This window comes from Xiphophorus couchianus, chromosome 1 (assembly GCF_001444195.1).
Source record: "Xiphophorus couchianus chromosome 1, X_couchianus-1.0, whole genome shotgun sequence".
Lineage (NCBI taxonomy): Eukaryota > Metazoa > Chordata > Actinopteri > Cyprinodontiformes > Poeciliidae > Xiphophorus > Xiphophorus couchianus.
The window spans coordinates 20,587,218-20,611,753 of NC_040228.1; the positions used below are offsets into that span (position 1 = coordinate 20,587,218).

Sequence of the window (24,536 nt, forward strand, 5' to 3'; positions counted from 1 at the left end):
CACAAAGTCCTGTCCTCCATTGGATGTATAGTCTGATTATGTTGTTTCAAGCTGTAATTTGTGAGGACTGCAGTTAAACAAACAGAATCACATTACCACTAATATATTAGGAGTTTGCATTAGGGTCTTATTCATGCTCTGTAACCTTCATCTTGGACTCAGTCTAACATCTGATTCAGGTTTGGGACTTCCTCCAACAGCCAGAAGATCATATTGGAATGCAAAGTGACAATTCAATATAAGAGCAAACAAATACTGCAATTCAAAGAGTCAGTTGCTATACAATTAATACACACACAGATGCTGCAATTGTGGTATATTCTGCAGCCCTTACTCAGTTTACTTTAAGCATGAGCTAGCATTGGTGTGCACACACAAGGGTGCTGAGGTAGTCCCCCAAAATGATTACATTTACACTTTTTTTTTCAAATTGAAAGCACCATGTTCAGATTTGCATGCAGAATAAACACTTTAGGATAATTCATTTCTGATTTTCTATTGACCACCATGGGCTGGCTCTAGAATGCCCAGGCTGGGTTTAGGTGGTGCATCATCTTTGTTAAGCAAAAGCCAAAATCTGAAAGGGAAACTTTAACAGAGAGCTGGATAATTCAAGACCTTTTAAGCCCTTTTAGTCAGCTGATTGAGTAACCCTCATTTGTCTCCCATATAAAACAATACAAAGCACCAAACTGGTTCCCACAGGAAACCTATGCTCTGCTCTGTAACTTCTCCTTCAAACCCATTTCCCCTCTGTCTGATTTTCTCAAGGACCCATGAGAGTCTGGCACACATCCAGTTACAATCTCAACTCCCTTTACTTCTCCAGTTTCAAAAATTAATGTTCCATCCAACCTCCTGCATAATTTATGTCCTTCCACTGACTAGATATCTGCTCCTCCACTTCTGATAAGCCCAACATGAGGGCTTCAGAGTACGGGACCGATGGAAGTCACATTTTGCAAACTGTAATGAGGAAATCAGACTAGTCTATTTACAAAAGGGGGCCTGGCGAGAGCAGAGAGATAAGTGGGGGATGGAGGAAGGTGGCAGAGGGTGAGCATAACATGTGGGAGGAATGTAGCCATGCTGCTGTTCTCTGATCACACAGTGGTATTAAAGCAAGACGAAGCTCCAAGGCAAAAGGGCAGCCCTTGAAATTAGTTTTGCTAATGTTTGAATAGATGGCCTATTAAAAGTTGACAGTGCTTCAGAGGATCAGGGATCTGGTTTAATTACTTTACTTGACACAGAAAACACCACTCAATAAGTCAGAGTATAAATATGATGAGTGGGCAAGACTAGATGGAGAACATGCCAGAATCTAATAATATCATCAAAAGGGAACATCTGTGTACAGTTTCATCTTGTTATCAGCTGCTTCAAATTAGAGGACAGTGCAAGATTTGGAAGCAGAATATGCAAACAAAACTCCTGTTTAGTGGTGGGGCCATATGGGTGGAGCGTGTCAAAAGCTTCAGATCTGAGGGTGGGGTGGGGCACAGACCATCTGTCCTGTTAGAACCAACCTCAAGTTTATTTACTTAATGCATGCGCATGAAGCCTGCACCAGCATTTTTTTATGTTTTGTTCCTTCAGCAATACTTTACCTTGCAATTTAAAAACACACTTTGGCAGTTGTTTTTAAAATGCTCTTCACATTAAAACAAGATCCATACATATTTCTCATTTTGTGAAATTGTGGGGGAGAGTTTCACCTTGAAGCTAGCAAGAGTTGGCTATTTTTTAAGTGGGAACACAAAAGTTCACAAGCAATTAATGAAATCAATTTTTCTAGTTAAGTAACAGACTTAAACTATAAAACTTTATTGGGATGGAGGGAGAGAGAGGCAACTATTCATTGACAACCATTTGATTTGACATTTTGATTTAATTCAGAACAAAACAGGAGAAAAAAAGTTTGATAATTCCTTTGAAGAAAAGCAATTCTCACTTTAGTGTTCCTTGGTATTTGTAAATGAAACCAAAAAAACAACATTCTGCTTTTATTTAAACAAAAACTAGGGTAAGACGCATAATGAAGAGACTTGCTTAATGAACAAGATGTGGTCACTTCCCACACACCACTGAAAAAAATATCCGGACTGATAAAGGGTCATATTTCATATACTTCCTCTATGTTAAAAAAAGGAGCCTTCACATGTAAACAGGATGCTGAGCTGGGCGCAGGGGAGACCAGCTTCCACTTATTTTCAATAGAAGGAAGAAGAATGATTTGATGGAGAATCAAGCAAAAGACCTTGTGATTGAGATAAGACTCAATCAAACAATGATGCAAACAAGCATCAGCTGGTCTTTACATGTTTCTTATGAGGGTGCCATTATGTCAATCATGTTGCTTAGACTCTGTAGCAAAGCAGATAAGGAAAGTCTGTTGATACGAGCCCCAGACAAAACCTTTGGGCACTATTTAAAGAGGGATGCAGGCAAGTCTCTAAAAAATAAGGGATGATCATCATTAGTTTGTGGAGCTACGATAAACAAGAGACATTTAAAGAACTGTGTCTCATGGGAGTTTAAGGGTAAGCAAGTGTTATGTGAGAGTTCTCTCTCTGTCACTGTCAGAATACAGTTTAGAGGAAGGAAAACAGGAGTCTGACCTTTGACTGAGTACATCATGTTGTATTGTGTAAGGCATACAGTCACTGCCATGACCTCATGCCTGCTTTTAGCCTGGATTCCTGCCTTATCCGCTCCGAGTCTTTGCTAAATGGATTACAGTAACAGAATCATGACCCTCCAGGGCTGCTATACATGTATGTCTGACTTTATTCAAAAGCTCATTCTATCTTCAAAAAATACATTATTCCAAAAGAGAAATTCGGTTCTGACACTGTATTATTTTAAGCATGTCAGTATGGAGGTGCAGTGGAATAACTTCCTTGCTATTGGATGCCTGAGAACAATTTATTGCTAGCTTGATGTAAAAGTAATTTAGTATTTATAGGGTCCCTGAAATTCTTGGTCCATACCTTACATTTTTAGATTTCAAAAACATCTCCAAGAAGAGATTGGCCTAACATAACCCCCTCCACCCAGAGCACTCAAAAAGTTGCATTTATAAAATTATGAAACATTTGTTTGCAACTTTGCTTCTAAAAATTACTTTTATCAAAAAAAGTTACATTGTTATGAGACATTAATAAGTAACTCCTTCAGTTGATCTCAAAGAATGATCCACAGAAGAAAGGAGCAGTGAATGTGAAGAATTCATAGAGCAATTCCCAAGTGATTCCTAAATATTTCCTTTTTTTTAAAAAAAACAACTTGACATATCTGCTGAGATTTAATAACAAACCCCTTAATAAACCACCTAAAGCAGATCAAATAATGCATTCATTGAGATCTGGAAAACTCGCTAATGCTTCAGCGTAAACTTGACCTCGGTTTGAACTGTGGATGGATGCTGGTGGTATTCTGTTCATCTGAGTGGACGACAAAAGCTTTTAAAATCATTCTGGATTATGGCTGGGCCATTTCACCTAAACTCTGCGCAGAAGCTTTCATTACCATTTACCATATGTTTATCTAAGTGGACTGTAAGGATAAGCCATGAGGATGGACAGGAAATCACTGTTATACATATTAACTACTTTTTTCACTTTAATAAAATGCAGAGTGGAGTTTACACATCCAATAGGTGTGGTGATCACTGCAGTACAGGCTAGTATACCAGAAGTGGGAGACCTGAGCTTAGAGACTCTCAGTAGCCTTTTCCCAAAAAGCATGTAGCTGCTAATAAGTGTGGTTGGGCCTGACAGACTCACAGACTGCTGTAAGCCCTGCACATAGTGGCTGGGATTAATCCTCTTATGTCCAGAGGGAAGGGGATTTGGGACTTTATTTAGTGCCATTTAGAAAAGATTACCCCTTAACTGCAGCCTTGCTCTCTGGCAAAATAAAATCATGGATAAAAGGGCAGATCAGGCTGCCCAAAACAATGTTGGAAGCTTTGTTCTGGTTGAAGAAATTATAACGGGGGACAGATAATAAGACCCAGAAAGTTAAAAAAAAAAAAAAAAAATGAAATAAGGAGTTCTGAAAGTTTTGGGGATGGTTGGTTTGTAAAGTCCAAACAGAGAAGTGAAAAACAGAATCGAAAAGAAAGTGAGTGACTTCACAATTCCACAAAAGGACATTGGCCTTATTTATACCACTTCAAACAAAGACCAGATACTTTTGTGTCCTTGTATTTTCCACTGACATCCAATCACCATCCAAACCATTTAACATCAGAGATAGGGGTTCAGAGTCAGAGAGTTTTGTTAGGGAACACTGGGATTTTTATCCTTTAATGGTTTCCCATTTCACAAGGAACTAAAGAAGGCAAACCTTTTAAATGTAGCCACAATGGAATGACTCTCTCAATATTCTTTTTGTTATACACAGTCCTCCCATTTCACCAAGCCATCTACACCTGTGACACTACTTAACCCCAATGGGCTACAGGCAGAGTCACAAAGGCTCTTGGCCTGCCTTTGGTTCATGATTTTTCGTGTTTCTCTGGTTGATCTCAACACTGCATTGTACAGCTGCCGCCTTACTGACTGGACACTAGAACTGGAGGGGAGTTTAGAAGATAAGACAGACCGGCTGTGTGGGTCTCAGACATACAACGCTGAAGGCTTTTGTTTAAGTTGGAGACAGTAGGCTGAATAGAACCAGGAGCAAAGAACAAGTAAATAAGAAACAAAAACTGTGGCACACATAATAGCCGTTCTGTCTTTGGGGAGAAGATGACGTCTTCGTGGTCACAGTGTCCATCTCATGAGATTCACAGTTACCAAGAAAGACAAGAGGGCTGAACGTCAGGACCAGTACAGCAAATACAAAAATCCCCCTAAGTCACAGCCACTTGTATGTCCTTCTGATCTGTATTAGAGCAGAGACATGTGGTTAGACATGTGTGGAGGCAAAAATAAGGTATAATGACTAAAAACTCAGAGACCACCTCCATATGCTGCTCTTAGATCTTTGGCTCAGTAGACAATGTTTCCATTACTGAGTAACATCTCAGTCAGCTGCCAAAATATCTTAATTTGGTATTTTAAGTACTTCAAATTGATACACAGTGTATTCGTAGCCTTTAAACATTGTTTTTAAAAATAAAAAGTAAATGCAGTGTTCCCATCTATCCAGTCTAGCTGATTCTGTACTACAGAAGTACCTTTAGCTACAGAAAGGGAAAGTGATTTATTTCACTTCCGTCTATGTACGTAAAAAAAGATCAAGCTCTGTCAGTTTTCCCAACATATTATTTTACATGTAGGCCTCCAAGTTGAACTTTGCTGTCATCTGACTTAAATCTCTCATTTTCCCTTCTTTCAACAATTCTATCCTTAATGCCTATTTTCCATAAAGTCCAGATTTATGGAGAAGATGACTATTGGTTGTCTTATCAACAGATTCTTCCATCTGAGATGTGACTTTCTGGAGTTCCTCCCGAGTTAGCATGGATTTCTTGGTGGCTTCCTCTGATTAATGCTTTCCTTGTCCAGCTTGTAAGTGGGTAGACACCCACATATTTGTAAATTTGCAATGCTGGCATGCTCTTTTCCTTTTCATATGATACAATGGAGCATGCTACAACTTCATCCCTGACCCTCTAAAGCAGAGGTCTCAAACTCCAGTCCTCGAGGGCCGCTGTCCTGCAACTTTTAGATGTGACTCTGCTGCACCACACCTGAATAGAATAATTAGGTCATTAAGGCTCTGGAGAACTGATCTACACAAGGAGGAGGTAATTAAGCCATTTCATTCCAGTGTTTTGTACCTGTGGTACATCTAAAAACTGCAGGACAGCGGCCCTCGAGGACTGGAGTTTGAGACCCCTGTTCTAGAGTGTTCCTGGGTCTCCGTGATGCTGTTTGCAATTTCTTTCAGTGGATTTTATTTAGGGTTATTATTGGAAAGAGAGTGCTGAACACATAGGCCTACCACACTTTTCAGGTTTTTATTTCAAATAAGGCTAAAATTGTTCAAGGGGTACATATACTTCTGGAAAGAACAGCAACACCTAAGCTTTTCATTGTTCCTGCATCCAATAAGTAGCACTGGATTAAGGTTTGTAATGAGTATAAAACAGGAGGGGGATCACTTTACTAGAGTACTGCAGTGGGTGTGCACTACAAAGCCACAGGGGGTGACATCACATGCAGCCAAGCAACTGCAGAGCTTTAGAGGAAGCAAGAAATTAAGGAAAGGACTGGTGGGATCAATGTATGTAGCAGCATATTCCCAATGTCAGCAAAAATACCAATGCTATGGATTATGTGAAGTAAAAAAAACAAAAAACAGGCAAACCGATAAAAACTATCAGAGATCATCCCAACTTAATACATGATGCAACATGTTTGCCTCATCTGTGTTACTTACGTTCAATTTCCCCGCTAAGTCTTTGCTTAATCCTTCTGCCTTTACCTACAAACACTCTCACACTGCAGCACCTGCTGAAGAAGCAGAATGGCTGCTCAAATTAAACCACGAGGACGGGCGTAACTAGGCAACAGCAATGCACAGCATTTCTCCATCTTCCTGCCACAGGAGTTGCATGGAGGGGGGTGTGGTACATGAGCACAAGAGCAATGTGGCCCAGAGGCTGAAAACTGGCTATTCATCAAAACTTTACCCATGTCCTAGTGATTTCTGGCGGTTTTATCCACAAGGAAGTAGAGTGGCATGTTGGCATTTTTAAAGCAGTACCAACTCTTACAATCCTGAATGATTTACATTGTTTGTGCATGCCAGCAAGCGAGGGAAAAGGTTTACAGTCGCTCGATGGGGTTGGGTATTAAGCAACTCATTAAGTCTTCCAGAGAAAGGAGCAGTCACTTCCAGACATTGTTGTTGTCAGTGTAAATAGTACAGCTGAAGACAACCTTACAGACAGCAACACCTTCACGTAAAACATGAAGATAAAAAAGCTGGAATATTTGCAATTTGAAGCTATGGACAGAAACCCAGCAATAATGTTGAACATCTCTACAGTGTTTTTGTCTTCCACAACTTGATACTTCGCTCAGCAGTGCAAAGGAAGTGTTGGGGGATGTTTGAAGAATGTGTTTGTGGTTCTCCTGCAATGACATCATGTCTGCCCTTTACAGCTGAACTAAGGGGCAGGGCAGAGGGAAAAGGGACCAAAGATGTGACCTCCTGCAATATCTCCCCCCAATGCAGCTGGAGCCAGTGGCAAAAGAGAGAGAGAAAAAAAATCTGTCACTTAGCAAACAACTGATTTCATTAACCACAGGTAGGAGGCTGGGCTCCCGTATGAGACATTATGATGACAGAGAACAGAAGGGAAAAACTGGCCTTCTGGCACAAACACCAATATTTCATCCCCAAATTTTCTGAGTTTTATTGATTTTTTAGACATTTTATAAAGTATAGATACAGAAGTTCACTATGAAATGGAATAACAGCTGGATGAACAGACGAAATAATGAACAGCTGGATAGCAATATTTTTTTACAATCCATTTCCTTCTCCATTCTTATCCCAAAAATCTAAAACCAAACAAACTTTTTGATTCTTTATAAATATTTCATTTAGTGTATTTCTAAATAAAAGGAAAAAAGAAACTACCAACATCATTTATAGCCATGTTATAACCATTTAGACAATTTCTGACTAGCATCTTCTATCCAGAACTTTTTGTTGTCATTCCTCTGCAACATGGTGAGACCTTCAAGCAAAAGAATCATGGGAAAATTGTGCAGCAGCAGCTGAGACAGCCCAAACACCACCTCCTCTCTCTCTTTTGTTTTTCTTTTTTTGCAAACCTCTCCAGAGAGATGGCCACCGGAAGACTGAGAAAAGGAGCAGGAACAGAGGGCTGTGAAACATTCCTTTAAGCCTCAAAAAACCCTCAAAGAGACGAGGAACAGATTTCTGGCAAACAACACCATGAAGTAAGCTTTGGTTGCTGTTCTGACTGAAAGGACACAGGAGAAATGAGTAAATCAGAGGAGGATATGAGCAACCATGAACAAGCTAGTAAATTTTTACTGGTTTTTTTTTTTTTTTTTTGATCCTCATAAACTGTGACACGAGATCCACATTTGAGAGCAGCACACGTCTCCCTGTCTGAATTACAACCCAGTGACAAACTGCTGCTGCAAGAAGAAAATTGGAAGCAGCATGATCCGATAGAGGGGGAATAAGTTCAACTATTGTCCCGGGAAGAAACAGACACATCCTTTATCAGGCTCTCAAGGCCGTTTTTAACTACGCCGCTCAGCATTCTTTCCATTCCCAAAGGGTCGTAACTCTTCTGGCGTCAGCTGTAGGCTGTCCACATGTGAGCGGGAAGGTTCAAAATTCAAACCTGCTCCCGCCCTTCTCAACCGAACCAGAAATTCTTGTTTTCACCGTCTGAGAGAGCTCAGAAGACAACTTGACGAGATTTAAAACTGACATCCTGAACCTTAAAATGTATTGGATACAAAATGAGGATATCCAAAAATATAGAAAAATAACAAAAATAAATCCAAAGAAGTTCTGTTTTTGTATCTTAAACACTTTCCACAAAACACAAAGCAACAGAATCTTAAGCGTGGGCTAGTACGATACCCTTGGTTAGTAATATTTTTGAACCCGTTAACTTTTCAAAATCTTGGTATACCTTTTTACCTGTAACTGTGCCACATTACCCAGATCACTGCGATGACATTGATCTCATCAGTGCACTTAGCAAATCCACTAAAGATAATTAAAGAACAGGCTGTGGAAACACACCAGGCTTATCTGTGAGAAAGACTTGAAGACGAGGAGCTGCATAAATAAATAAAGATGGCAGTGCAGTGGGGACTCCCTGAGCATGAAAGGGAAGTGGGTGTGTGTGTGGGGGGGGTCTGCCCACAGTAGAAGCATCCCTACCTCCCTTTACACTTTTGACCTTGTAGAATGATTCTGATGCATGTTCAAATGTGATATCTCTTTTTGCGCACAAATATATAACATGAAACTGCCACAATCAACAAAAAAGAAATTGGGAAACAGGTTATAATGCTATTAGAATGTATTGTTAATAAACCCGGAGTTATGATTTGAATTTTTTTTTTTTATGTTCTACCTCTTTCAGTTGGTCCAGCTCCTGCCTGACAGCCTCGTACTCGACCTCCAGGTCGTCATACTGCTGCTTGAGTTGTTGCTTCTCCTCCAGCACCGCCAGCCCGTACTCCGCCGCCTGGATCTTCTCGCTGGATGTCTCGCTCAGCTCCCGGGAAAGACGCTCGACTTCTGCCCGCAGCCACTCCGGCCCGGCCTCCAGCAGCATAGCTTCAGGGTATCCCTGCTCCTCTGTGGACATGATTTCTATTGACCAACGTGCGCCAGCTGATCTGCGACGAGAAGACGTAGGGGCGGTGTAACCTTGAAGAGAGAAGCAGCGACTGCTCAAATTCGTCTGTATTTAAATTGCATGGTTATTACTTCTGCGTTTCCTGGTGCGGGTCCAGCTTCTTTGGTCATGTGGTTGTTTAATTTTCTCTGTATTTTCTTCTGCCGGCTTTTTTGTTATCTCTTAGAAACGCTCCATCGTGTTGCGCTGAGGCTTCCCCTCACCTCTCCACCGGCTTGTCGAAGTAATTCTGCCGAAGTCATTGGACCAATTGCCAATACAGGACCGGGAGGACACAGTTTGTGGTTCCTGCTTTCAGAATAAGAGTATACTCGGCTAAAGTAAGCAATCAGACAGTACTTAAGAAAGACATAAACTAGAAATATAGGTTTATGTCCAAATAAACCACTATTAAAACACGACCTTAATGAAATATATGTATACTGTTTCTATTGTTCATAATCTTTCAAAAACAGCATAACTTATTCATTTTATTTTGAAAACATAATCTTTCCTTTTCCGGTACTACAACTAGCTTGCAGTTAGTTTGCCGAAATCAGACACCTACGCAATCAGCTGGGAAAGACGTCTCCTACCTTCTAGCAGGGCTTCTCGGGAACTGTAGTCCTTGCGGTGGTAGAAGCAATACGACTGCAACGCAACACGAACTCATGTCCCACAAGGCCTTGGAGACCTGCTTATGTGGAGCGCGGAAATCTTCATACAAAACCGCTTGCTGTCGCAGAAATAGAACGAGCAGATTGGCTCTTTAGCAGTGGACAGATGCATATCTGCCGCCATCTGTTGGAGAATCCTTTTCTATTTCAAAATGAATCTAGTGGAAATTTATGGAGGCCCAATAATGAAACACTTCAATAAAATCATCAAACAGATAAGATTAGGTTGTAAAACAATATCCATACGTTGAACATCTCTGGTGAGCTGCTGAATCAATCTTCTGAAAAAAGAATGAATTGCCACAACAAACTTAAGAAAACTTTGCCATTGACTTAATCTTGTTGGCGAGGCAAAAGAGAGCGTTAATTAAAGAAACATCTGAGACGCTAATGTTATCCTGAAGCAGCTCCAGAGATTAAATCCGTTGACACAAAATCTATTAGTCTCTATAAACTTGACCTGTTTATATGGAAGACTGGCAAAAATAAATTCCTTACTGAAAGGAAGTCATAAGAAATCTTGTGGAAGAAAGTGCTCTGGTCAGATGAGATCAAAATCAAACGTCATGGTTCACATACAAAACGTTATATTGAAAATAAACTATACATCACCATAAAAATATTAAACCCAGTGGTCACAGAGTCACTATGAGAGAATGCTTTTGTCCAGGGAAGCTGTTTTCTGAGTGAGTTTGAGCTGTTTTGCAATGAAGAATCTGCAGAGATATTCTTTTGTGGATATCCAAAGCTGTTGGAGGTACACCCCAAGTATTGTGAAAAAAAATTAAAAGGACGCAAAATTTTTCTTTCACCTTACAGTTATGCCCGTCTTTGTGTTGGTCAGTCAGATACTAATGCTAAAAAGATCCATTAACATTTGTAGTAATATGAAGAAGTCTTAATAAGGTACATACCCTTGAAAAGGTAAATGTAAATTTAATTTTTTGTGCAAGTATGTCTGGAAAAAGATGATAGGATATTCTTTAAATCTCCAAACTGACTTAACGTTTTAACATACTAAAGTTCTTGTTATTTTGACATTAAGAAGAAACATGTTTCTGATTGAAATGCAAATGTGTATAGATGTGATTTTTTTCCCCCTCATTATTATAAAATGTTCAGCAGAGTTTTGAACTTCATGAGGATTATTGGCTTTGAGATCTCAAAATGCTTTACTTAGTAAACTGATCTCTTTGCAATCACCTGAAGCCAACCTGCTTTAGTAAGGTGAAAGGTAAGCTAATGAGATTTGATCTATGTGCTACATCACTAGGATGACACAATTTGTACATTGCAGTTGGTAGGTCAGCTTTAGTGTGCTGATATGAGACATTTTTCGACCTTTCCATCATGTCTATTATTATTGCTATGTTCAGTAAATAATAAAATAATATGTATTTATCTGATTAAATAATTTAAGAATCTAATGTAGCTACCATTAAGCTAAGTAACAAAAGTGGATGCAAAATGTAAGCAAGCCCATTAAAAATGTAAATGTGACATTTTTCTTGAAGAGTGGGAACATTTTGCTTTATCTTGACCTAATGAGATTAGTGGTCTAATCTGGGAGGAGTCAGGAATAGGTTCAGAATGTCCTCATAGGGTCAGAGAGACACAGAACCTGTGCATAGTGCTAAGCAAAATAGACAAAATGCCTGCAGTTTCTCCACACCCTGCAGTTGATTTGATCTCTTGATCTGTTATGGCTTTTTACAGAGGAGTCTGAATCCATAGCTTCACTTGTGCTGCATTGTCTCACGACATGGAGATAATCTGAAGGCAATGAGGCCACAAGATTGACTTCTTAAAGAGCAAAGTGGGAAGGACAACGTCAAAGCTCTGAGGAATGATGTCAGAAATGTCGACAACTGGAGCACTGGATAGTTTTCCTTCTGAGGTTGGAGCCACTGGCAGCTCCTCTCAAGTTCTAAAGGTAAATCTTTGCTTGTATTTCTTTTAATTTTGTTCTGTTTGTCTGTTTGTTGTGTTAAGACTTAATATTTTTCCAGCTATTGGTTTGAGAATCATGGCCACTTTTAGTTTAAAATGCAACACGGGTATACTTGAGAATTAGATACTGATAAAAGAATGCTAGCAGCCTAACACTGGAGTTTAGCCAATTGGTTTTATTGTTTTAGACATTTTCTGACTTACACACAGAGAATGCTGTGAAAATTGTCTCCTGTTGTATTACACAAGTACAATTTTAACAGCATTTGTTGTATGTAAATCAGAAAGTGTGCTAAATAATATAACAAAGTTCACTTGGTTTTCCAGGCTCTGCTATGACCATCAGTCAGTGTGAATGTGCGCATGGCATTCCATGGAAGATTGGGAGGAGAATCTCTGATGGAATATAGTAAGTAACGATAATTAAAACTTGAAAACATACCAGCCAACGACTTAGGTATGAACCGGCAAGAGCTATACCTGTGCTTTTATCATGGCAAAATATTCCAATCAAATGAAATAGAAACCTATTAGAATAGCAGCTACGATTAGTGTCAACCCAATCTATTGGCCGGTTGGCCAATTTACTTTGATTGTCTCTAAACAATGATGAAAATGTCAAACATGGAAAAATTTGAATATTAAATACATCAAAACTGAAAAACACCCACTTTTATGCAGCTGAATTCAAATCTGTCTGAAATTAGATATTTTTGTGTCCTAAAGTGCCAGATGTTAGTTTGGTTGTGAATTAGCTCTGTGTAGATAAACTGGATTGAACTGAATATTTTTTTCAGTCTGTTAAATCATCAACTAACATTGTGTTCCTTGATCCACTTTGTCTTACAATCTCTTTGTTTTCTGTTCGATTGAAAACTACTACCTCTAACACTTAACCTGACAATGTTGATTAATTTTAGCTAAAGAAATAGAAAAGTTTACATAAATGAGTTTATACCCCTTAAAAGGGATATATGGAGATCAGCCAAAATTAGAATCATCTCCTTAACCGTCAAACCAAATCAGAAATCTGTGTGAGTCACTAAATGCTTGATTAGTGCATCTCTTGCTATTTTTACTGTAATGCCGTGGTGACGAACTTGCAGGGCCAGAGCAAGGATTAGAGAATGCTCACCACTGATGACCTTAATTATTAAGTACCACAACTGTTGATCAATGTGGTTCTAAAATTCTTTTCAAAACAAGTATTACCTCTCTAAATACATATTTTTCTAAGCACACTGACAGGGCTTTTTAGACAACGTTGCAACCAGACTTGGACTTTTTTAGTTTTTTTGTGTGTGATGTTATTAAGAAAACCAATAAAACAGAGGAGAAACATAAAAAATTTTTACAGTTAAAAATTCAAACTGGAAAATCAGAGGTTTCTATGTTGGTCCAACCTTAAAATCCAAAATGGCCACTTTGGATATAAAACATTGCTTCTTTTTAGACAAATTTCTGATGAATCAAAGAACAATGTGGATAAAAAAAAAGACATCGTCTTTTTGCTTTACATCATAGTTTTTCAAATTTTCTTAACAGATGATTTATACCATTTACACCAAAATATCTAAAGCGCACCAAAATTCATAACAAATGTAAGTGTACTGTAACTTTTGTTCTCAAGCCTTGTTTTAAACAAGGGGTGTCCAAAGTGCAGCACAGGGACCATTTGCAGCCCTTTCAATTGTTTTATTGGACCCAGATCACAATTTTAAGACCGGAGTAAATGTAGCCTGTTCATCTCCAGCTAATCCAGATTAACAATTTTTTTAGGGTGAGAATTTTCACAGACAAATAAAATCTTTGATGTTAGATTTAACATAAAGATGTTAGATATAGCACAAAGTATTGGTCTTAACTATATTTGTACTTTCATTTAAATTATTTAGTAAATATAAGTTCCATGGCCCCCTTTAATCGTGGCTAAACACAGCAAACTCTGATGTACCCCTATCTTGTTGCTATAATGGAGACAATTTTATTTTTCAGGCTCTAAAATGAAAACAATTGACACCAATAACATACAAATTCTATAAATGGCTTTTATGTTTTGGATTAAGAACAATTTACAGACTACTCCTCCACAAAAAATGCGATTATGTCATTAGTTAATTTTGTTGAAGATATTATTGAATGGATTAAAACAACAACAAAAAAATCACAAGAAATTTAGTTTTTTATTTAATTTAAAATATACATATTTTGTGACGTTCAGCCTTTCTAACTTAGTGATTTAGGCTCCCATGGCAAACAATTTGGACATCACTGGTTTAAACTGATTTCTCTCTTTTTCTTCCATCCTGACAGTAAAAGCCCCCAAAGCAAAATACACATTCATAGGAGAAGCAATACGAGGTGTCTTTCCCCCACATATGCAATGTTCAATTGGCTGTAGAGGGAAAGACTGCAAGTATGACAACCCAAACTACTGGAGCGAGGACAACCAAGCAATAAGAGGCCTCTATTCATCCTGGTACACGAATGTGTTATGACTTACTGTATCGTTAGAAAGTATTTGCTCCTTGATAGATTTCTTTTGTCTTTGCTTTTTTGCCCCACTGTTTCAGATCATCAAACTAATTTTAATGTTAGACAAAGATAACCTGGGTAAATACAGATTATCAAAGCCATTAATTTATGGCTTTGAGTTTAAGAATGTTTTAAACATTTCATCTTGAAATGATGTAATTTACTAATGGGAAAAAAAGCAGACACACATTGGCCTATTTGTAGAATTTAAGAAATGAAGATGAGTAAACCAACACTCAACCACAGCAATATTAAAAAAAGTCTTATTCAAAGTACTTGATGGCAGTTGCTGACCATCAAAATCATTTATTAGTTTGATATGAAAATTACTTTTTCACATGGGACCAGGTTGATTTGGATAGCTTTAGCCTTTTAATGACAGAAATCGATCAAACTTTCAGACTATGGTAGTCTTTGTGTTTAGTGATCTGAAACATGTCACTGTGAAAGCACTATGATTGCTTTTTTTTAATTAAATAAAATATTTTTGATGAACTTAGAAAAGTATGAATTCATATGTACTGCACATACAGTTGCTGACGGTTTTGTTCTTTTGCTTGTTTTAGGGTAACCGACCATCTTCTTGCTATGTCTAGACCTTCAACAGAGATCATTCAGAAGTATGACATTATTGATCAGTTCATAAGGTAGTCACATCATTAATTTATGGCTGTGAGTATAAGAATGTTTTAAATAAAGCATGGAAGAAATGAGATCAGTGACATGGTCTGTGGTCTGTTTTTGTTCTTGTGCTGAAGGAATGGCATCAAAACAGTGATCAACCTACAGTTACCTGGGGAACATGCAAGCTGTGGAAATCCTCTGGAACCAGAAAGTGGATTTTCATACCGCCCCGAAGTGTTCATGGAAAATAACAGTATGTACTTTTGCAGGAATTTTGAAATATACAGTTCTGGAAAAAATTAAGAGACCACTTAAAATGATCAGTTTCTCGGATTTTACTTTTTATAGGTGTATCAGAGTAAACTCCAATATAGTATTAACAATTTTGTGGTTTTCAAGAGAAATACTGCTATAGTATTGTTAATCTGTGAAATATTCCCTCTCTGTAGTTGTGAGAAGAATGTTTAATGCAAAAAATAGCAACAGGAAGTTTAAAGTCTACCTGAAGTGGTCTCAAAAACAATGAAGATCCAATTATTATGAAGATCACTAATGGATTCTATGTTCTTGTCAGACCAAAGTAGAAAAATGTTTTCAGATTGGAAGGTTTGAAGTTGTGATTTCAAAACATGTAGTCTCAAAAATAGGGACTTTGTTAGTCAGAATGCTTACTCTTTAAGGTGTCTTCAGTCATAAATGTATAATGTTAAAATGGGGAATGCAATGCATGTTGCCATTTCAGTTTATTTCTACAATTATGGCTGGAGAGACTACGGAGTGGCCAACCTTACCACCATTCTGGACATGGTCAAGGTCATGGCCTTTGCAGTGCAGGAAGGAAAGGTAGCAGTCCACTGCCATGCTGGACTCGGCAGAACAGGTAGGTTTGTTGTACAGAGAGTTTATTTCACATTGTGATTTTTCACATGCAGATCAAAACATTGTGCTAAAGTTTTCCTGATCTCACTCCAGGGGTACTCTTGGCATGTTTCTTGGCCTTTGCAACCAGGATGACTGCAAACCAGGCTATTCTGTACGTTCGTGCCAAACGGCCCAATTCCATCCAAACCCGGCATCAGCTGCAGTGCGTCAGAGAGTTTGTCCAGTTTCTTGCCCCTTTAAGAATTGTTTTCTCCCACGCCAAGCCTCACTCCCAACCTGTAACCCTGTCCCAGTACCTTAACCGTCAGAGACGCATTCTGCATGGCAATGAGAGAAAGCAACTGAAGCACTTACCCAAGATTATACATCTAGTGTGTGGGCTCTTGGTGGATATTGCAGAAAACCGGCAGGTGATTGAGGAAGACGTTCTTGAAGCCCCTGATTTTCAGGAAATTGAAATGACTCTCAGTCTCATTGAAAAGATGGGGCCTGAATTATTTGCAAAGGAACCCCGCTTGCCCGGTACACCCACCTTACCCAGGCATTTCCACGAGCCTCCCATCTTCTACCACCGCAAAAGTCTGAGCTACAGTGAGTCAGACCTGAGACGATTGGGCTCGCAGTTAAACCTTCTCACGCAACCCCTGACCTCTGTCTCCAAATCACAGACAACTCTCCCCTCATGCCACAATCAAGGCCAGAACATCAACACATCCGATGTTTCCCACAGTTCGACAGGATCGCTCTGGCAAATTAAGAATGATGAAAGCCAGAAAGATGGAACGATTGTGGTGAAGAAACTGAAAAGGAAAACCATGCATCGTAGCGAATCGGTGGGAAATGAGAAGCCGACTAAAAAGGGCAACATGTTGTCCAGGTGGAAGGCAGAGCAGAGAGAGGAGCTAGTAATGAATGGGGTAAAGTCTAAAGATAAAGAAGATGAGCAATCAGTACTTCCCTTCATTACACTGCAGTCTGAGCTGTCTCTGGAGGCCAGGAGGCTGCTGGTGGCCCAGGCACTGGCAGTGGACCTTTTTCTTGAAGGAGAAGAGGAGCATAAGTCCAAAGTACTGGCCTGGCAGGTAACCGACTTACCATACTGAAGTTTGTTAAATATATAACAGTAAACACATTTGTAATTGTAAACCTCTTCCTATTCCTTGGACTTTTCTACATTTTGTTAAACGATAATTAGAAACTGTCCTGCTGAAAGGCGAGTCACTACTGCAGTCTCCAGTGTTTTACAGCTTCTACAGGTTTTCTCTTAGAATTGTCCTGTATTTTACTTCCATCAGCTCTGGACAGTTTCTCTGTACCTGATGCAATCATCATTTTCTTTTGAAAATTATACATCCTTTTCCTCCACTTCACAATTAAGTAACACAATGTGGAGAAAAAATAGTATAAAATTCATTACACCAAAGATGCATTCAAACCTGCAATGTTGCAGGGGCTGATGTTAGTGCTGAAATGTGTGCAGGAGGACATGAATCAAGGTAGCGCATGGGAGAGACTTTGCACAGAGCGAGATCCGTTCATCCTGACTGGATTAATGTGGTCATGGCTGGAGCAGCTTAAAGAGCCAATCATCTCTATCAAAGATGCCAAAGCCCTGAAGCCATGCAACACAGATGCTAAAACTGCCCTCAACAAACTGGGCCAGGTAAGAGGCTATTCTGAACTTCTGAACTGCAGACATAACAGGAAAAAAAACCACTTTAAGCTAAACCTTCATGCCACTTCTTGTCAGGCGCCCAAGGAAACAGTAACATGCATACTGAACTGCATGGCTCATATGATGAATATATCAGAGGAGGTTGAAACAGCTTTTCTGAATAGAGCGATCAAGGCATTCACCTGGGTAAGAAAGTATAAAACCTGATAATCTGGGACCGCAAGTGGATTGTTTCACCAAGTGTTGTTTATCTTTATGTTGAATGTTGATTTTAACAGATCAACATTATTTCAACGGAAGAGGGCAAGCTGTACAAGAATATGGCGGCAGTCCTGAGGTGTGTTCTTCTGGACCTAAGATCTATGGCTGTGGAGGAGGAGGAGAGAGCCAAACCTGCGCTCCCTCCAACATGACCACACCTGGTCTTACTGTACATGAAATACATACTTCTGTGCCTTGTGACAATTTTTTTTATAAGTCAAAATCCATAATGTAAAAAAAAAAACTAAACAAACTTTACCTTAGTAGAGTTTAGGTGACACTTCAAAGAACAAAACAGATAGTTTCAAAACATTCTGCCTTAAGCCTGGTCACACTCATCTCTCCTTACTTTCCCCCACAGTCAACGAACATTCAAAATACAAACTATTTTATAGTCATTTATTATTGCTTAACAACCAAATTGCAGGTTGCTACATTCCTGTTAATTGTCAACCCACACCCACCAAAGAGTATAAGAGTCCATAATAAAATCAAATGTCAGAAGGTTTTGCAAACTGTTGGTCTTTGTGCTGGGCCGCAATGCTCAAGATGTGAAAGAGTAAGCTTTAAGAACGTCCTTCCCATTATTTCCTTCTACTGAAGCCACGATGCTGGCGTAGTCACAGGTAATGTGAGTGAACCCTCTGCAACAAAGAAATATGCAGTAATCAATAATACGGAATAAATGTACTCTTCCAGAGGTCGGCAATAATTACTGGAGTGTGTCACAATCCAATAATCATATACTGAATATTTTATCAGATGTATTACCTAATGACACTGATCACATGTCTATTGTGATATACTGTATATTGTCGTTGATTTATTGTCGCAAGAATGGTGCAAAATAAATAAATAAAATAAAACAAAACCAAAATTTGGATTTGGGAATGACCTAGTGAAAGTCGGGATGTAATCCAACTGAGATAATGTGGCATGAGCAAGCAGTTGGTCCTTAAAAGCTGTCCAATATGCCTGAATTTAAAATATTATGCAAAGAAAAATGAGCTAAAGTTCTTTCACAGCAATGTATAAACACTATGCACAAATAGATACACATTCTAACTAGCCAGGAATGTTTTGCACAGCTGATTTTAATTTGTAAAGCTCAAAAATTTTTTATATGATACACATTACTTAAAAAACCCCCAAACAAACAAACAAACAAAAAAAGCAAACTTGTTTTTACCTTTCACAATAATTGAGAGAAAGCGAGGAAGATTGTATTCATCTTTCTGACTGTGCTACATGACCTATTACGCACGCTATGCTCAGGAAGAGCTGTGCAATGCATAGATAAAACTCTAATCGAAACTACTTTCAAACAAAGCCCTTTTCTTAAAGAAACTTTTTTCTGTCAAAAATAAAATAATAAAAAATAATTAAATAAATAGGAGATGGGCAAAACATCTGTCACTCGTGAGCAAAAGATGAGATTAATGTCTTGAACACCACTATAGAATGAGTTAAGTGGGGAAAACAAAGTCTAAATACCTATTCAAACCATGTAATACTGGTGACATACCAGTATTATTACAATAACTATAGGTTATTGTAGTGCACTTTTTGTGAGTTTTCAAGGCACATGGCTCTAATTTTGTTAACCATTAATGGTGTCAAATTTAGAGTCGGTATCAGAAAAAAAACATGATTAGATCTGGCTGGGACATCCTTGGTAGATGAAGGAGGCATGACACTAACCTGGACATTGTGTGAGAGCCTCCCAGTAAGTGGTACTGACTCTCCAGAGTGAGCCCACTATCTTTGTCGTTCTTCCACGTCAACACTCGTAAGGAGAGGTCTTGAGACGCCGTGACGACACGAAAACTGTCCTACAAAACAAAATTCAAAACTCAATGCTAAGCTTCCAACCAATTCAGGAACTGGACTTCTGAACTTCAAATAAAAACAGCCTACCACACATATTGAGGAGATGGGCATGATATGATCTTTAAAATTAGCAAGCACGACTCCTTTCAGCGAGTACACCCACAGCTCCTCCCCGGCTGCTAGCACTATGCAGTTGCTGTTCTTGGCCTCCAGAAGGATTTGTGATGAGTAGCGGTTCAGCATCAAGGGGAAGGACTCCATCTGCTGGACTACAGTTTGAAAGAGATTAGAATTTATTATATTAATTTAAGGGTTTAATATAATGTCTACCCACCCCTTGCAACTGGAACGTGTTTGGGAAAAGCTTTCCACAAGCTATAGTGGTGAGCATGTAGGACGTTTCACCATTTATCCTAGAAATCACTTATGAGGTCAGACATTGTTGGAGGAGAAGATATGGCTTGCTGTTTCCATTCTAATTCATTACAAAAGTGTTCTTTTGGGTTGAGGTAAGGACTTTGTGTAGGCCAGTCAAGTTCGTCCACTCCAAACTCACTCATCTATGGAAACTGCTTTTTGCACTGGTGTGCTGTCATTTTAGCCATTATTATGCCTTGTTGTTGTACAAAACAACAAGGCATAATAATGCAAATATAAAAACCATGTGGTTGAGGTGCAAGCTGCTAAGTGAGATTCTTCAAACTATTAGTTGGGAATTGTGTATTTGTACCTGCATGTATAATTATCATACTGTGTGGATTAGAGGAAACAACTCAAATTTGTTTTTAGAAATTATTAACTGTTTGCTGTTCAGTCATTTCACCCTGAAAAAAAAAGAAATTTCAAGCCAATGATGAGCATTAAGTAAGCTCATCACTGGCACTGAAAATTGTTGTTATTAAATCCAATGAACGAGTAATAAAAATGTTCTGCATGCCATGAGAGTAAGCTAAATAAAATACTGGTGCCAGGAAGATTTCCAAACTGTTCCTGCGGTGACGCAGACATTTTTCCTGGATGACTCACTAACAGACTTTTTGTTTCCCAATGATCTGAGTTCAGAGCTAAAGCATTTTCCAAGTCATTGTACTAAACATCAGGGCTCACCCTGGATCTCAGTTTTGTACTTCATCTTTTTAATGCTGACATCGAAGACAGTGAGGGCTTTGTTGCCTCTGAGCTCAGTGTGGTGGATGATGGCCAGTCTGGCAGGCTGGGTGGGTATGAAGACAGCAGCTTGGCACCCGAGGACTGGCACAGTCTGGCACAGAGAATCTTCATCTTCAGACGGTGAGGTCAAACTCTCACTGTTAATCACCTGGCACAAAAGAAGCAAAGTAACACAAGTGTAAAAGGAATGTATCTATACTTTCCATTCTTATCAATTTTCCTTCTGGCGGTATTTGCACAGAGGTAACGCGAAACAATCTGGAAAAGGCAACACAGACAATTATGTAGTCAAAGACAACCTCAAATACCTTTAGGCTTAAATCATAATTTTCCTTGGTTCCAGCTATAATCCACTTCTTGTCAGGTGAAACAAGGAGTATGTTAACTTTGAAAGAGTCACACACCATTAGACTTGACTTTTTAGTCAAAGTCAAATCAGCCAGTGTGCAAATTGATCCCTGACCAGTTCCAACCTGGAAGAGAAGATAATGTCAGGGAAAAAAACCTACACAATCACCAAGGAGATTGTGGGGGTACTTACAGTCAGGAACCAATCATTGTTGATGTTGTACTGCAGTAATGTACAGTGTGAAGATGCGGTAGCAAAAGAGGCCAGCTCCTGACCAGTCTGACTCTGCCAGGTCTTAATGAGGCCTGTAGAGTCTGATGTGATAACAACTTCCTCCTTCTCATCAGCTACAATCCCTGTCAAAGGACTTTGCACAGGACTACACCACAGGCTCTCACCCTGAGAAACAAAACAAGCATTAAAATCATGGCTCAAAAAGCCCAAAAAGGGTCACTGTTTAAAGTACGCTACAAGAAATAAGTGGACAAAAAATTTTGAGTAGATTTACAATGGCTAATTCGAAGTATGATTGCAGAAGGAAAATCAAACCCTGTCATTTAAATGTGAGCATTAACAGCATCTCCCCGATTGGTAAAGCTATAGAAGGGTTTTTATGTTATTATTTTTTTCTACTTATTTTAATGAAACACCCGCAGTGGGAAATCCATTTTAACCAACATACAGAGGACAAATGCAAAAGTATATGCATCACCAAACAAAAATCAGATTAAAGCCAGAAAGCACTTAAATGGTCACTTTCATTATAACTATCAAGCAAAAGGCTGTGACAGGCAAAGAGAAGAACACCCGTTAATGGGTAGAATATGTTAAGTGGTAAGTGAACATTTTTTTCCCTCAAACTTGATGTGTTGGAACAGAGGTAGTCAAAATCCTGTGTCCTGCATGTTTTAAATGTTCCGCTTGGTTCAACACACCTAAATCCAATGAGTGGTTCATAAAGGCCCTCTGCATAACTTTTTAACACTGTCAAGAGGTATTTTAGTGATTAGTTGTGTTTAAGCAATATTGTATCTAATACAGTCAGGGTATTTGCTGGCTACAACTTGTCCTGGAAACAGGAACAATTGGCATGAGTGAAAATTTGAACAAATTTGACCAGGCCCAAATTGTGATGGCCTGACAACTGCATGAGAGTATCTACAAGACTGCATCTCCCGAGGGGCCTTGCTGATCTGCATTGCTAACATTTGTTCCACATATTCCGATCAATCAGATAAGCTACTGTAGCTCAGACGGCTGAAGAAATTAATACTGGATCAAACAATGTAAAGCAGTGTATAGCGTATAGGGCAGGATATTACAGGACAGTCATAATGCTATGCCAGTCAGGTGTATGTCTACTATGTATGGGTGATGTTACTGAAGGAGAAGCACTGACTTTTTGGATGTTCCATGCCCGAACTGTCCCATCAGTGGACGCACTGCAAGCAATGGCACTGGTCTTGGACAGGTTTGGCAGCAGGCATGAATTGCCCTTCAGGTACACCAGGCCAACCACTCTGCCTGAAGAACAAGATGTTTGACACACAGGTTAGACAAGAGGCATAATGAAGTCATGCTAAGGATATTTCTAATTAACAAAAAAAATGCATACCTGTATGGCCTCTCAAGCTTTTGCATGTGTAATTTCCCGTCCGACCTTCTGTCATGTTCTTCTCCAGGTGGGAACGCTGCTGGAAGTATTTCTTCCATGAAAGAGTGACCTGGTCACAGCCCAAGGCGGCAAGGTTACAGAAACTCCAGCGCTGCAGGCACATCCTCCTGAGGAGAACATTGATGTTTGGACGCATTTATTATTTTTCAACAACTACTGCAAATTGTGGATTAAAAGGGAAGTAGCACTGTGAAGTTTACAGTATGTGGATGAAAAAATGAATCTGATCATCAGACATCAGCATGGTATTGAATCAAAATGACAATAACGCAGTTTGGATTTGTAAACCTTTAGACCAAACGTGAATGGAGATTTAATGTGGACAATCTATTGCTGTCTTCTTAGTGAGTGACGTTCCACAACTTGTCACAGGAAGAAAATATTTGCCATTACAGCAGTCAACCCTTCTTATATTTAATCACCAGGATCTTGCATTTGCAACAAGCTCCAATTCTTTTAGGTTTGAAGGTTTCCCCCAACTCTTTATCTTCAGCCACAAATTGTGTATCAGATTCAAATCAGAATTTGTCCTGGGTCACTCTGAAGTATTAATATTACTTCAAAACAAAAGAAACAGATGTGTAAACTGAAATCTGCCAGAGGTATTAATTATATTGGGTTTAAAAGTAGCTATGAAAGAAGAACCAACAGGCAGACACAAGGAAAACAAAAGAGTTCTAATTATAGAACCTTGAGGTACTCCAGAGTGTGATGGCGCTGCTACTAAGGACTGCTAACCAGGATGGTCAGAGACACATTCATTTGACACCTACACACAATTAAAAGCGTCAGGGAAGAATCTTATGGACTTTGTCAAAAAACTACAAACTGGTCTAAAAACACACAGACATCAATGTCCCTGGAATAAGCAGTTAAAAAGTAGATCAATGAAATTTATTTTTAAAAACTAGCGTAACATTTTTATGTATGCTACTGTACAGTATGACATGATCGAAAAACAGGTAGTTTTTTTTCTGCCATGAAAAACCAAATACTATTAAAAAAATATAACAAATAACTCACCTCCATAACCAAGGAGTCTCTGCAGCTTCATGCCAGTCCTGAGAAAATACAGTTAAAAACCAAACTAAACTTAGTTGTTTACGCGATGTGATTGCTTTCTGCCACTTCCGCAAGCGAGAAGTCTTACCTTGCACACAGTAGAAACGCTGATTAAATCATCCTCACTCAGAAATGTGAAAATGTGAATAAGACAGTCACCGATAAGTTGTGGATGATGGAAATCCATACCAACATCAGTTTTCACAACCTGGCGAAATTTCAAAGAGATAAAGAATCCGTACGTAAAAAACACACTACGGAAAGCGCAAAGGAACTACCCAGTTCTTTATTGCAGAGCCTTTATTTCGCCACCAGATGTCACCATTGTAAAAGGTTGGCGCCAAGAAGGGACGCGCACATGCAGAAGCCCCCACTGGATGCATAAAAGTGGAAAAATAGTGATGTTTTCATTTATAAACACGAATAAAATAAAAGTCAAATCTATTCGTAATAAAATTATTAATTTCACAAATGCTGATTCAAAA

The 24,536-nt window shown here is 38.9% G+C and overlaps 3 protein-coding genes across 5 annotated transcripts in view; 1 reads left to right on the forward strand and 2 right to left on the reverse strand.

Annotated features, from left to right (window-relative positions):
* LOC114146207 (protein bicaudal D homolog 2-like) overlaps positions 1-9,603 on the reverse strand; it is a 43,899-nt gene extending 34,296 nt beyond the window's left edge. For all 3 annotated transcript variants that reach the window (XR_003595866.1, XM_028020092.1, XM_028020081.1), the window contains exon 1: positions 9,095-9,603. Coding sequence is in view for 2 of the 3 variants with exons in the window: in XM_028020092.1 (XP_027875893.1) it covers positions 9,095-9,331 (237 nt within the window). In the remaining variant the exon portion in view is untranslated. The remainder of the gene's footprint in view (positions 1-9,094) is intronic.
* On the forward strand, positions 9,565-18,169 carry ptpdc1b (protein tyrosine phosphatase domain containing 1b). Its single transcript, XM_028020105.1, has 11 exons — positions 9,565-9,702; positions 11,755-11,971; positions 12,316-12,397; positions 14,302-14,467; positions 15,090-15,170; positions 15,282-15,400; positions 15,890-16,027; positions 16,120-17,111; positions 17,510-17,692; positions 17,780-17,890; positions 17,983-18,169. The coding sequence occupies exons 3-11, from the start codon at positions 12,352-12,354 to the stop codon at positions 18,115-18,117; spliced, it is 1,971 nt and encodes a 656-aa protein (XP_027875906.1). The 5' UTR covers positions 9,565-9,702; positions 11,755-11,971; positions 12,316-12,351; the 3' UTR covers positions 18,118-18,169.
* A 181-nt stretch (positions 18,170-18,350) lies between these two features.
* fbxw12 (F-box and WD repeat domain containing 12) lies at positions 18,351-24,338 on the reverse strand. The gene is made up of 10 exons (XM_028020116.1): positions 24,140-24,338; positions 24,013-24,050; positions 22,930-23,096; positions 22,714-22,838; positions 21,507-21,713; positions 21,274-21,438; positions 20,903-21,113; positions 19,883-20,064; positions 19,667-19,797; positions 18,351-18,609 (listed from the first exon to the last, which is right to left on the reverse strand). The coding sequence occupies exons 1-10, from the start codon at positions 24,236-24,238 to the stop codon at positions 18,510-18,512; spliced, it is 1,425 nt and encodes a 474-aa protein (XP_027875917.1). The 5' UTR covers positions 24,239-24,338; the 3' UTR covers positions 18,351-18,509.
* Positions 24,339-24,536: the final 198 nt, after the last annotated feature.